This window comes from Pyxicephalus adspersus, chromosome 5 (assembly GCF_032062135.1).
Source record: "Pyxicephalus adspersus chromosome 5, UCB_Pads_2.0, whole genome shotgun sequence".
NCBI classification, from domain to species: Eukaryota; Metazoa; Chordata; class Amphibia; order Anura; family Pyxicephalidae; genus Pyxicephalus; species Pyxicephalus adspersus.
Genome location: NC_092862.1, coordinates 100,429,875 through 100,445,036, shown reverse-complemented (window position 1 = coordinate 100,445,036; position 15,162 = coordinate 100,429,875). Strand labels below are relative to the sequence as shown.

General features: G+C 36.4%; 1 protein-coding gene across 1 annotated transcript in view; it reads right to left on the bottom strand.

The window, feature by feature from the left end:
- Window positions 1–2,135: 2,135 nt before the first annotated feature.
- Window positions 2,136–15,162, bottom strand: part of CDCP1 (CUB domain containing protein 1) — a 31,840-nt gene continuing 18,813 nt past the window's right edge. The window contains exons 4-9 of the mRNA XM_072412263.1: window positions 14,506–14,862; window positions 13,275–13,493; window positions 11,619–12,008; window positions 7,280–7,648; window positions 6,612–6,696; window positions 2,136–4,621 (exon numbers count right to left, since the gene is read on the bottom strand). Of these exons, the coding sequence (XP_072268364.1) occupies window positions 4,207–4,621; window positions 6,612–6,696; window positions 7,280–7,648; window positions 11,619–12,008; window positions 13,275–13,493; window positions 14,506–14,862 (1,835 nt within the window). The 3' untranslated portion in view covers window positions 2,136–4,206. The remainder of the gene's footprint in view (window positions 4,622–6,611; window positions 6,697–7,279; window positions 7,649–11,618; window positions 12,009–13,274; window positions 13,494–14,505; window positions 14,863–15,162) is intronic.

Below are 15,162 nucleotides of genomic sequence, written 5' to 3'. Positions count from 1 at the left end.
CCTAGAGAAATAGGAGCTGCCATTGCCATATCACTTCTGAAAGTTCTCCAGTATTTGTCTGGCTATAATGCTAACCGGAAATAATTAAGAATATATAAAAAATGTAATTAAAGGTTTTTAAAAATTAAACAAATACAAATCAATGGCGGTGACTTAGAATATCATAATGCGCTGCCCAGGAACTTTCTGCTCAATGAAGCTGAAATATGAAGTTTAGGTCACACATGGTAGTCAGACCCAATGGACCTTATTTATAAAAAAAACATCTCCAAGCCTGGAAAGAATACATTTTCATCAGTGCAGCTATAATAGATCTGGTCCAGGATTTAAAACATTTGCTGGAAAATAGCAAATTACTTTGAAGAAATCGATTCCAGGTTTGCTGGATCACCCAGCTTCACCGATGAAAGTGTATCCTCTCCAACCTTGGAGAGCTATATTAATTCAGGCCCAAAAAGTCAGTATGGGTATGACCACCGAGCATAGGCAAGCCAAGCTCTCCTTCTGTAAATGGAAATAGGGTATAAATTAATTTCCTAAACATGGCGGAGGATGCAAACAAAGGAAGTAAAGAGGGATTGTAGAGGGTTGAGAAGAGTACAACAGCAATGCTTATCTATTGTCTCCATGTGGCACACCGCTACTACCTTTTAGAACTGCTCTTCACTTTAACAATAGGGGGTGCTGCCCATCCTTCCCCATAAATTAGGGGAGGGAGAAAAGTCTATGGCCATAGGTTCCCCCCTCTGTTTGCTGCCATCTTCTTTTTGCTTCAGGAGGGAATGGCAGCTAAAAGGTTGCCACTGTTGGTCTGTTTAAGCCAGCAACTTTAAGACTATGTAGGAAGGGTTTCAGCAAACAGAATTTAGTCAAACAGATGCTCAGACTGTCAAACCTGAGGGTAATTTTAAGAGTTTTAAGAGTTAATATAAAATTATTGCCAAAAAAAGCTGTCACATTTTGCAGCTTTAGCACTTCTGAATCTCCTTTAGGGATATCCTACTTTCCTCTCCTCCAGTGCCATCTGTGATTTATAGAGAATAGTTTCGCTGTTCATAAAGGCCATGTGTGCAAAGAGCACTAGCTGCTGGCCCATAAACTTTGAATGATATATGTTATCTATTGCTTTGATTCAAATAAATGGGATTACAACTTCTACTGATAAAGCACAGTATAGAGATGGAGATGGTGGTTTGTCCTGTTAATGCATTGTACATTACCTGGTACAGAATGCAAACAGAGTACTTAACCACACAACACAGGGAACATCATACAGACGGGCTGTCAGGAGTATGTAACACACTGCAACTCATATCAATTAGGGAATAATGAAGTGTTAGGCATGCTTCAGGAGTATGTATCTTCAGCACTGTGTAAGGCGGGTAAAATTATTTAATGTACACCACAGAGTACGGAGGAGGACAGACAGGAATATGTAATTTATATCACAGTGTACAAAAGGGGACAGTCAAGTTTATATACTGTATTGCACAGAATACATATCTTGGTACTATGGATTACATACTATGTACATGAAATAAATAGTGCACACAAAATGGGTAACACTTATTGTTATAGGGAACGAAATGTCCCAACATAATCACAATTTACATATAATACCCCTTGTCCTACTCAATCTGAAAAACAAACTAATATAAAAATATTTAAAAAGTGATACGTTCCAGAATGTTGCACTGGAAAGGAAGCCTCGAATTAGCAGGCCTGGGGAATGTGTTTATTTTACCCATAATTATTATGAAGGCCTTAATCTGTACAGTTCATTTTGTCGAATTGAAGTTGACCATAATGACATATGTATATTTGCTTTAAAAAAAGAAATACTGGACTTGGAAATTTTTAGATTTCTAGATTTTTAAAAATGTGGTCATACCTTACAAAGATACTAATCTTTCAAATATATGAATTCCAGACAGGGCCATGACAAAGCTTTGAAAAACTATTTCCATTTGTGACTCAAAAATAGCCAGCACGTACAGGCCCAACAATGGTAAAAAATAAAGCAGAGAGTTCATTGTGATGATTTAATGTAAAAAAATGTTCCTGGCTCAACTGTCAGTTTCTCAGTCCAATGTAAAGGGAGTGGCACAGCCACATTCAGATATTCAAATTTAGAATTAGGCATTTAAAGTTTTATTCCACATATGAAAACAGACAGGCATATTATTATATAACAAGTATTAAATCCTCTGAAAACAAGGCAATTGCATCTAACAAATTAAACTGCTGTCTCTTTCACACAAAGTTCTTGAAACATAAAAACAATAAATACACCAAAAAAGCTTTAAAAGATGTACTAAAGCAGTGCAAAAATTATTCAGAAATACACAAAACACAAAAAGGCAGAGAACATTTATACAACATGGAATGTTGATATAAATGACAAAACTTGGGCAATATGTGAAAACACAATGAAGAACATATTTTAAATATTTATATTAAGCAAACTAAAAACAATATGTGCTACCAGTTAGGTAGTACAAGAATCTGTCCAAATCATTTAAAACCAATACTCTCACTGGCAAATATAACACCATGGTTTCCAACTTTCAGTCTAAGGTCCACATGGGAAGAACCAAAATAATTGTCAAAGTTACTCCTGGTAAGACTATTTCTGGATGAAAAACAAATATAAAGCATATTTCGGAGTAAAACAAAAACTTAAAAAACATGGGCTATTTAAATGCAGTTTATGGGTGCTTATGGCCAGATGAATGGCTGCCTGTGTTTCTGCTTCCTCTTTTATGATTTTATTTGTTTCAATGTTAAAGCATAAAGGAGGACGTGAATAGGCAGGTAATTAGCGGGGGCAGGTGTTCAGCCACAAAAAAACACCCATGATTGGGTAAACTGTCCATAAATCACCCATGTAAAAGGGATCTCAACCCTGCAAGTACAGTAAAAAAAAACAGTTAATTGTTAGAGTCTACATACACTTTAAAAATTGTACCCACCAATACAACAGCACACATTGAACAAAAAAAAAAAAAAAAAAAAAAAAACATGACTGCATACTGACTGCATTGCCACTTCTGTCTTTTTGAGTGCCGAGTATACATTTACAGAATGTGGAAGTAGGACAAATACACGTTCTGGGAATTCCTGTCTCAACACATTTAGTAACAACTCTATGTATTCAGTGTAACGTTGCTTACGTGTCAGCACTTGTGTATTTGTTTTTAATGCTGTAAATGGACTAAATAACTCAAATGCCTATGAATGAGCTTCACTGTGTACAATAGTTATATTGCTTAGTTTACCTTAGGTTACCTTTCAGTGGAGTTAAGGCAAATGGATGATACCACAGTGCACTACTGCACGTAATGCATGCTGCAACATCCTAGCCCTATAGAAATTTAATGTTAGGGCAATATGAAAACTGCTATTTGCTGCTAGATGCAATTTGCTTGGCTGTCAATGTGATTTTCTGACTTCAATCCATTCTAGGTTACTGATTCTGAAGAACTATCCAGAAAATATAATTTCCAGTCATTGACTCAATGTGGAAAAACAATTATACGTGACCACCAACCAGGCAACTAGCATTATCAGAAGTTGTCACCAGTGGGTGCCCACACAAATGACACCTCCATAGCTTACTGGCCCACCCTCTGGCTACTGTCTCTGACCAATTTTAAGATGTATATCAATATAACATGTAAAAAATCATTGCAAACATGTGGATAACATCTTCATAGATCAGCAGACATAGATGTAGAGTATTAATACTTAGTAAGAAAAAAAACAGGGAAAAAAAAATTAAAAAATATGATAATCCTTTTATAAAACAAATCTTGGTGGATTTACACAAAAAGGCATATACAATTTCTCATAGAATTGTAATTAATGTCATTTATTGGGTACCAGTGCAATGCAGAGAGTCAGATGCTACTGATAGGAGGGGACAAGCAATTTGCATTCTGCAGTTTTTCACATTGTGCTCTGCATGCTTTTGAAAGAAACAATGCAGCTGACAAGGCATTGATATCTTGCTTTTCAGTCAGCTAAGCCAACATGGCTCCAGTGAGATTTAAATTCAGTGGACGCAACTGAATCATTTGCTCCGTACGGGGTGCTCATCTCCAAAGTGGACATATATGTCTTGTTTTTTAAAGTTTTTTTTTGTTTGTTATCAAAATAAATATTTTCTCCTGATGATCATCCAGAAATCGTTCCATTTTATTTCCTTTACGTACGGATGGTTCCACTGTCTGATTCTTCAATGTAAGGTATGCTGGTGTCTTCATTTTCTACTGGTTGCCTCATAATTGGTTCAGAGACAATATAGATCTCATTTTCTTTCATTGAACGTGCAAGAGGGTCTTGCACTGCATCTTCTCTTGTACTCCCATTAGGAAATTTCAAAGGAGGAACCGGTGGGGGATCATCCATAGGGCCCTCAAATGGTCTGTATACATCTACATTTGGAGTGGAATCACCATTTTCTTGCAGCAGGTGGCCATACACCATCGTATCATCAATAACTGCATACACGTGTGATTCATTAGTCTTCCTACCCTTCTTGAAGAAAGCTTGCCGCCTGGGTGCCTCAGTATTTACCTCAGTGTTGTATATACCCATTGGAGCTTCCTTCTGCTTTTTCCTAGAATCAAACAAAAGGTGTGTCATAATAATCGTAATTTACTAAAGGAGTAAAACAATTCAAAGTAAATTTTCAGTTATCTTAGTAAGTTTTCACCTCTAATTTCACCTCTAATAAACACTAAAAACACCAGAAGTGATACTCTCCTTTTTAGCTATTATGTTAGTCCCACTGTGTAAGAAAACAGCATGAAAATATTATTAATATTACACATTATTTATATAGCGCCATCATATTACGCAGCTCCGTACAAAGTCCATAGTCGTGTCACCAACTGTCCCTCAAAGGAGCTCACAATCTAATGAAATATACTGTATATACTCAAAAATAAACTGAGTTATCTACTTTTACCTGGAAAAAAAGCACAGGAAAACTACATTGATTTTAGCATAAACCTGGGGTGCAAAATGTGGCAATCACTGTCAACATTCAAAACGGTAGTCCACAAAAACATCAATAAAATGGATATGAATTAAAACATACATGGTATGTTATTAAATAATTTTTTAAAGGAAAATACAATCAAATGTGCTTTAGTCTATCTTTGTGAAGGGTTAAAGTATTTTGCATTTTTAGGTTGGGTATGATGGGTCAACTTTTCTTAATCTTTTGGGCAGTCTTTCTTAATCTTTTGCAGTTTCAGGACTGCTGAAAATATGAAGTTATTTTCTAATGCCATATTCAGGTCTTTAAAATCTCAGTTTATACTTGAATATATATGGTAAGCTCTCTACTGACATACAATATAGGCCAAACTCGTAGCATCCTTAAACATAAAAATCCAAATGAACGAACTTCACTTAATGGAGGACCTCACCGCTTCCTTGAGAGGCACAGGAAAAGCCACCAATGATGGTTTTATTGGGCATTGTTCTTTAGATCTGCGGACAATCTGGAAGCATTTTCGTCTGACTTGTGAATAAATATTGCAACATTATTACCTAGTTTGTGGGCTACAGGATTATGCTCACTTCTCTCCCCCTCTACTCCCCCCATTTTTTATCCTATTCCAGCTACCTCCACTTTGTCTCTCCCCCTTACTTTCCCTCTATAGGGAAGTTCAGACTCCTGGCTTGATGTCAGTGGCATCCTTGATAATTTCAAGTATTGGTCAGAAGAGTCATTGTCCCTTTAAGACCAGACCATTTAGGAACAATGTTTGATGTTCGGAGTTCCACATGGCCCTTGCAAACAGGAATAGTAGTAAGGTGATACTTTCTTGTACTGAATACCAGGAAATAAAAAGGAGTGGAGGGTGACAATCAACCTAGTGGGTGAGAAACAAGCTCTAGCAAAAATTTAGATAAAAAGAAAAATAGAAAAAAGCAGATCTGTTAATGTCTATTTATGTAGAACACTACCATTACACTGAAGCATGCAGGGAGCAGAAGGGATCATCTGTCTGCCCTACACTTTCTTCTTTGCTTACCAGTGTCTAATCCTTCAGTAAGTGACACATATAAGTAAGACTTCCTTTGCCTCTCATGAATGAGAATAAAAAAGTGAAAGAAATACTGCATTACAAAGTTGTCAGAAAACTTTTACCAGTGAGATTTCCACTCAAACCCCCAACTCTGTGAGAGCAAGGACTTTGAAACTTCTTTGCCCTTTTTTTCTTGTTCCAGTTACAACATCATTGGTTGTAAGAACTGATGTGACTTATCCCCAAAGGATGGATAAATCTGTCTAAGGTTATGAGTTCCCACTCCCCCTACGAGTTCCTTATGAACAAAATATGAAAAACAGAGAAATAGAGAAGAATATAAAAAAGTACAGAGCGATGGAATTAATGAATGCAAGAGAAAATAAACGAGCCAGTGAACAGTATTGTCAAATAATAATTTGGTAAATATTGGCACTTATCAGGAATAACAGGAAGCTCTGTTATTACAATAATGGTAATGAAATGAAAATAATATTCCAACTGCAGTAGGATGAAATGATAGCTAGCAAATATTAAAATGCCGATATGAAATGAGGTAATACTTACTTCTTTTTCACACAGCAGATAGTTATTATCACCGCAAGAACAACAGCAGCTGCTGAACCGGCTGCAATGAGTAGGTACTTAATACCTGTGAAAATGAAGGTGATATGATTGATGAAAACAATATACCACGGAGTATATAAAAAAATGCAATTTCCTATGACTGTGAATTGTTTAAAACTTTCCTGTCATATCTGTTGCACAGAAAACAAAAGTAGCTCTAATATTTAATAAACCAAAACAGAGCATATCTATAGACAAATCACCCCAAATGGATAAATATAGAAACCATGGTGGCAAGTCCCAGGTTCGAATCTCTGCCAGGACACTATCTGCATGGAGATTGCAGGTTCTCCCCATGTCTGCATGAGTTTCCTCTGGGTACTCCTGATGACCGATGACACAGAATGCTACCTAAACAAAGATTACACCATCCTACAGCAAAAAAGAGGAATTGAAGGAATTGTTGAGGAAATACTACGCTTACTTGTAAAGTCAGCAAAAAAGACAATCAGTTTTGCTACACTGAAACCATTTTTTGTAGAATAAGCTTCAGTTTTTGTTATGAACTCCTTTATAATAATAAAGTAGGTGGTACATGTTAGCTGCGCTAGTCTCAGAAGAACAAGCATTAATAATTTTGGATCTCACAAGCCTTTTTAACATCTCACCTGGGGTAATTGGACTGAAGGCAACCGACAGCTGAAGTTTAAGTTTCTTTGTTGCAGCCCAGGGTTTGCAATTGGAGATGTTCACCCAAAATGAAGAATAAATATCAAGGGGACCAGGCAACTGCTTGTCATCTCTCTGTACTATGCCAGGCCCATAGTCCTTCTCTTCCTTTATACTGACATATGCACGACCCATTTCACAAGATATACCAAATTTATCATTCGCAAACTTTAGTCGGCCAAGCTGTTTGCTGGGTACATTTATTTTCCATGAAAGAGAAACGTAATCTGGAAGCCCAAAGTCCCAGTTTGGAGTTTGAATGTGAACTGTTTCTCCAGGTTTTGGAGATACTGTGAATATACACTCCTCTGTGAAAATAACAGAGAAAATAAAAGCCAAAATAAATAAAAAAATATAATATAAGTCATTTAGTACATTTGCATGTAGGCACAATTTCACATGTAAAAGTTTCCAAGTACTGACACAGATCTTCCAGTTTTTAACATTTCTAAGCTGGGACAAATTTAACTGGTTTGTGGATGCCAGGAGGGAAAAAAACTTATGTAACACTCATGTTTTCTTACAAAAATAATTTGGTCAGAACATAATTTTTATATATACAGACATTTTATGTTTTACCATATACACACAGTATTAAGCCTAGCCAAGACAGAGTATAAAGGAAAGATAAATTTTAGGGATTAACTAACATAAATTATTGGAAGATGCTGATACTTTCAAATACCAGTAAACAAAATAAGTGAAGCAACTATTTAATTATTAAAAAAAAAACAATACACGACAAAGGATTCCCAAAACACTCTGAGTTAGCTAAAAGGGAAAGAGTAAATCACTTGATTTGCAGCTCCTGTTGTCTGATGAAAACCTCCTACTGTATCATTTTTAAAAAGGTTGAGTCACACAGTTCTCTAATTATCAGAATTTATTTAACAGAGATGAAACTGAAGCTCACTCCTGGGCAGTTCTAACTACTGCATTAAGATTGACTAGAAGAAACCTTACATGTAGCTAAAGCGGTGGGTCAGCTCTGAATGAAGTCTAAAGATTAGATATTTTTCCGATTACGCCAGAAGTCCATGGCTTACAGGTGTTGACACGGCTTCCTGTTGCTGTAAACATGCAAAAAATAAAAAAAAAAACCTGAATCTACCCTAAAAGCACCCCTTTATTTAAACATTGTCCTAAATTAAAAAGCAGGGGTGTCAAACTCTGGCCCACAACGTCTTTTTTTTTGGCCCTCAAAGAATCCTAAATATGAATTGATATGTAAATATGTGAAATATGAAATGAACAATTCCCGACATCACTCGCGTCTATAAACCAGTTTGACACCCCTTCTCTAAAGCTTTAAAGACATACACTTTTCATATAACATGAGCAATAGAAAGTAACTACCATAATGGGGAATCATCATGAAATCTACTGGGGAACAACGGCTGTATTTATATATTTTGCCACCCTAAGACAGATACCTTGTTTAGCCCTTTCCCTCAAAACAATCAAAACAAATTATATGGGACTTACAATATAACATTTGCATTCCATTGCCAGTGCCACTGAGTCTGTTGCAAAGCCTTCCAGGTCTCCACAGAGCTACCAAGCTCCAATAGCGCACCTTCAATTCATTCATGTTTTTTCTACCACCAACATCACGGTCTCAAAATTCTTTCATCCTACTAATATGTTTGCGCTATATAAATCCTGTTTAATATTATTATTATTATTACTATTATTAATAATATTAATAATAATCCTATCAACAACAAATGCCAAAGCCAACCACCAGGTTCATGATCGTATCATACAAACCAAGCTGATACAATAACAACTAGTAACGTGTGAAGAGACAATGTGCATACTGTATTGACAGAACTAAATAACCTCATGGAGACACAATCAGCACCAAATTGACAAATGCTGGTAGCAGGGATAGAATTGGCATCATACAGACAAACAGTCAAATCAACACCCTATTTCTAGGGTTTCTCTTACACAGAACAGCTGGCTTGTGTTACCAGACTTAGAAAATGGAGAAAAGGCAAATGCACAGACAAAAATCATTATATCATCATATTGCAATCTATAGTATTAGCTCTTACAATTATGGTCCAAATGATATAATGTGCACCATGCTGTACAGAACCTATGTTATACCTCATTTTCTAATTTAAAAATAAGGTAAAAAGACAAATAAGTAGGAGGAAATAATGTTCAGATGTTATTGATCAGTTGGAGGAAAAAAATGCCATAATGTTAAAGATTTATCACTGTAATAAAATGCCTCATTGTTAGTGAATATTGAGAGGAAAAATGTGCCCTGGCACCGGGAAAAAAGAACAGATGTCAGTTGGAGGGAAAAATGTCCCAGCATTGATGGTTAGTAAAAACAAAAATTTCCTGGAATCAGTAAAATTATTTAAAAAAGCAGCCATTAGTGGTGAGAAAAAAAAGAAATAATGCACCCATACATTCATACATACATACACACACAAACAGTTAGGTCCATAAATATTTGGACAGAGACAACTTTTTTCTAATTTTGGTTCTGTACATTACCAAAATTATTTTAAATGAAACAACTCAGATGCAGTTAAACTGCAGACTTTCCGCTTTAATTCAGAGGGTTGAACAAAAAGATTGCATAAAAATGTGAGGAACTAAAGCCTTTTTCTTACACAATCACTTCATTTCATTGGCTCAAAAGTAATTGGACAAATGCAAAAGCTGAAAATAAAATGTTCATTTCTAATACTTGGTTGAAAATCCTTTGCTGTCAATGACAATGATGAGTCTTGAACTAATGGACATCACCATGTTGGGTTTCCTCCTCTTTAATGGTCTTCCAGCCCTTTACTGCAGGGGCTTTCAGTTGCTGTTTGTTTGTGGGCCTTTCTGTCTGAAGTTTAGTCTTCAACAAGTGAAATGCATGCTCAATTGGGTTCAGATCAGGTGACTGACCTGGCCATTCAAGAATATTCCACTTCTTTGCTTTTATAAACTCCTGGGTTGCTTTGGCTGTATGTTTAAACGATTCCCAATCAATGTGACTGCATTTAGCTGGATTTGAGCAGACAGTATGTCTCTGAACACCCCAGAATTCATTCGGCTGCTTCTGTCCTGTGTCACATCATGGATAAACACTAGTGTCCCAGTGCCACTGGCAGCCATGCACGCCCAAGTCATAACACTGCCTCCGCCATGTTTTACAGATGATGTGGTATGCTTTGGATCATGAGCTGTTCCACGCCTTCTCCATACTTTTTTCTTGCCATCATTCTGGTAAAGGTTGATCTTGGTTTCATCTGTTTAAAGAATGTTTTTCCAGAACTGTTGCTTTTTAGCAAATGTTTAGATGTTTTTTTTTTTTTAGCAAAGTCCAATCTAGCCTTTCTATTCTTGAGGCTTATGAGTGGCTTGCACCTCTCTTTATGGTAGACTTGGATATCGATACGCCTACCTCCTGGAGAGTGTTGTTCACTTGGCTGGCTGTTGTGAAGGGGTTTCTCTTCACCATGGAAATTATTCTGCGATCATCCACCACTGTTGTCTTCTGTGGACCTCCAGGTCTTTTGGCGTTGCCGAGTTCACCAGTGCTTTGTTTCTTTCTCATGATGTACCAAACTGTAGATTTTGCCACTCCTAATATTGCAGCAATTTCTCTGATGTTTTTTTTCTGTTTTTGCAGCTTAAGGTTGGCTTGTTTCACCTGCATGGAGAGCTTCTTTGACCGAATGTTGTCTGTTCACAGCAAAATCTTGCACATACAAGCACCCCCCTCAAATCATCCCCAGGCCTTTTATCTGCTTAATTGATAATGACATAACGAAGGAATTGCCTACACCAGCCCATGAAATAGCCTTTGAATCAATTGTCCAATAACTTTTGAGTCCCTGAAATGAAGTGACTGTGCAAAAAAAAGGCTTCAGTTCCTCACATTTTTATGCAATCTTTTAGTTCAACCCACTGAATTAAAGCTGAAAGTCTGCAGTTCAACTGCATCTGAGTTGTTTTAATTTAAAATTAATTGTGGTAATGTAGAACCAAAATCAGAAAAAAGTTGTCTCTGTCCAAATATTTATGGACCTAACTGTATATATACATACATCCATACATACACACACATTTTTTTTTATAGAATAGGTAAAAACTGAAGCCACTGTCTGTCTTGGTGACCATAATCTCAAGTAGAGAACGTGATGGAGCACTAGTAGTCAGCCAGGCTCAGCTGCACTGCATAAATAATAACAATGTTTTAGTTGTCATTGCAACATTTCACATTTCTATAGTAAATTTTTACTTTTGCGTATTGATTTATACCTTTAATAAATGACACAAAGGACACATGTAGGTCATGTTTCTGCAGTTCACGCATATTTGTCTGTTTTGGTATATGCATCATGATGGTGACATTGTCCCTCATTTGAACATTTTCAAAGGACCCATTTGGACAAAAGGTGCCAATCCTAAACTTGTCTGTGTTGGTTGAGCTGATGATTTCATAAGTAAATCCTGAAGAATTTGAGTTGCAGGGTTTATCTTGAGTATCTTGTTGCAGGAAAATTGATTTAGAGGTGACTTCAGTACTGATGTATTCTGGCGCTATCAGCTTCCAGGTAAAACTGTCCAGATGGACAGGAAAATCAATGAATGATTCAGGAATGTTAAGGGCCATGTTGGTGATATTACAGGTTGAGAGATTCCAACATGCTAATAACACAAAACAAAAAAGCAGAAAGTATGTTAAAATAAAAAACAACCTGGCAAAAAGTTCCCTATTTTGCACAAAGCCACAAATCAGTAACCACTGTTGTTCACTGCACAGCAATAAGCCTTCAGGCAGAAACAGACAATAGATTGAGTCTTGTATGTCTATACTTTATTTAGCAGCATTTATGATATACAGAGTGTTCTAGTGACTCTGTGACTAACACGGGCATGTTTGAAGTATGAATATGTTGTAAGTAAATCTAGGGTGGACTGGTTAGACATGGCAAAAGAGGAAGCCACACAAGGCCAGTCTGCATTTAGTTGATTCCAATGATCTGCATAATAAAAATGACATGCTGTAAAACAAATATTGACAGCAATGAATCAGAAGACTGCAGTGATCTAATATTAATCACAAAGCATCGGAACTGCTATATATGTAATACGCTACACCCTGATTCCACTACTAACTTATAAATGTAAAGTAATGGGACAATAATTCAGTGTTCTCCAACAAGACTTCCTCCAGAGGTTGCTAGGGGTTCATTGTGCAATGAGCAGTTTTTGACTCTCGGGTCAGTTTAAGTGACAGCAGTGATCTCTTTGGCCATCTTTAAGTTTGACATTCTTCCCATTGGCCAGCCATATAGGAGACATACTTCCTACTGACCACCAAACTAATGTACTGAGAATTGTGGATATAGTAATGATAGTAGGGGTTTCCAGAAGACCTCAAAGTTATTGCAAGCGGTTCCTCAAGGTTTAAAAGGTGCAAAGAACACCGCATTAGTTACAGGGTTGTATGAATATGCAACTGTATTCTCTGATCGTGTGTACATCATCATAGATGCAAATTAACCTTCACTAAAAAATGATATTCTATTATTTACAAGATGCGTTTATCCTGAAGCTGACAACTGGTGTTTATTTGCCCCATCCCAGCTTAATGAATGCACACGTGCTGCTAAAAGAAAGCCTGGAAGTGTGTGTATGTACTTTCTATAAGTACCCAGCACCAGGAATAGTTAAGCTGGGACACTGCTCTGTCTCTTGCTACATATGCACAGCTACTAGGACAATCAGAGTAGAGGGGATACCAAGGGGGGTAACTAATATAAAGTGGTACTTAAGGAAATTGTGTTCAGCATTTTAAAATTACATTTTTTAATCATTCTTGCCCTGCTATTTATGCAGTGTTCATTATGGCTTGAATACAGAAAAAAATAGATTACAACAGCAAGAATTTGGCAATCTTTAAACACTTACATATTTCCTTTACAGCTTCTACAGTAAGACTGCTCATATCTTGACAGAGAAAGGAGATTTTGTAGTATTTCCCTCCTTCAATCTCCAGCTCAGGGGAACAATCAGCAGCTGCTTTACAGATCTCACAGATAGGGCTAAACAGACGGCCAATAAATTTCCTCTTCCCTATACGCACACGCAGATCTTTCTCCTTTGTCAAATCTAGTGGATACATAATATCTGTAGACAGAGGAAAACAATATAAATACATCACATCATGCAACATTAAAAAGCAATGCACTGGCTCTGGAGTAAAAGGCTCAACTCACATCTTTAAGTTTCACTTGAATAAGTGTAAAGAAAAAAAACCACACAAAATCATTTTAGTACACACAAACAGAATATATGGTGAGAAACATGTAAATGAACTACGATACCTAAATCTGTCCACAGGTAATACCCTTAACAGGTCATTAATTTAGACGTCAAAATAACTGATGGCCCCGGTATTATTTTTCTCATTCCATATGTGCACATTTGGAAGTTCTTTGTGTGAGAGTCATGGTGTGACCCTTTGTTTTAGCATTTTGCAATTTAAAAATGAAAAGAACAGAAAATGTATTACCAAATATACATTTGGACAGAATTACAGAAATAAATGACATAACTAAAAGGGTTCAATCAGGCTTTAAAAATAAATTCAGGGCTGATAAATGCAGGAAAAGATGAATGGTTGCATTTGTTTTAATGCAAGAAGCAAAAGTCTAAGATTAAAAATCTTGCATGGAATTATTGTTTTTTTTTTCCAGCTTGCACTGCTCAATGATGAACATATTTTGGCATGGTTGTCAGGGACTATTCAAGATAATTGAGAATTGGTTCAAGATGAACCGCTGAAACAACCACCAGCCAACTGGATCTGTGGTTGTCAACTGGTTAACTCACAACCCTTTAAGGTTTGTTCACTCACATTTTAGCAATTGCTGGAAATAATAAAAGGTACAAGTTCCAGTCCAACCCATGGCAGTAATAAAATCAAAACAAAAGAATCAAACTGTTCCCTAGATATAAGCTAGTTTATCAGTTAGCTGCTAAATGTTTAATTTGGGTGTTAAATGATTAAACAGATGGGAAACATTTCACATCATTATATATAATTTGTAATTTATATTTTATTATTTTGAACACAAACTAAAATAAATTTCAGTATTTGCAAGAGAAGACAACTATATCGGATGATACAGCAACTTACTTCCTGGTGACTTCTGAACTATGACAGTAAAATTCAAGGTAAGTCCAGGCAGATTTGTGATCTTTCTGTCCACTATGCAGTTTTGCAAGGAAAAATTGAAGTTCTCTAATATATTTGCAGGTTGCTTTTCATGCAACTTTAATGTTAACAGTCTTGGTAGATAATATTGCACTTCCAGTTCATTCTTCTCACACCCCGGTGTAGTATAGTTGGTGAACTTGACTGCAGCTGCATGATTAGGAGGCAAGTTGAACTTCCAAGTCATGCGTTCATTAGAGGGAAATGCAGACGGGTAATTTGCAGATAGTAGTGTTACAAGAGATTCAGTATGGAAATTTGATTCAATGATGCACAATCCTTTAAAGAAAGAGGAAAATAAAAAACAACAACATGAAAAGGAAGGCATTCATCTTTGATAAAATGCTAAACGCTGTCAAATGTTACTGCCTTAAATCAAGGCCAAAAACTAATAGGAAGCCAAAAATCAATACTGTAGTGATATAGAAGTCAAAACTTCAATGGATATAAACACCAAACATTTATGTGGTTCTGTATTTATTATAAAATAGATCAAATGGGGGCCAGGAGACTGCTTGGAATGGGGGGGATGTTTTAAAATGTATTTAGCTGTCCTTTAAGGTCTATTGGAAGAGGCAG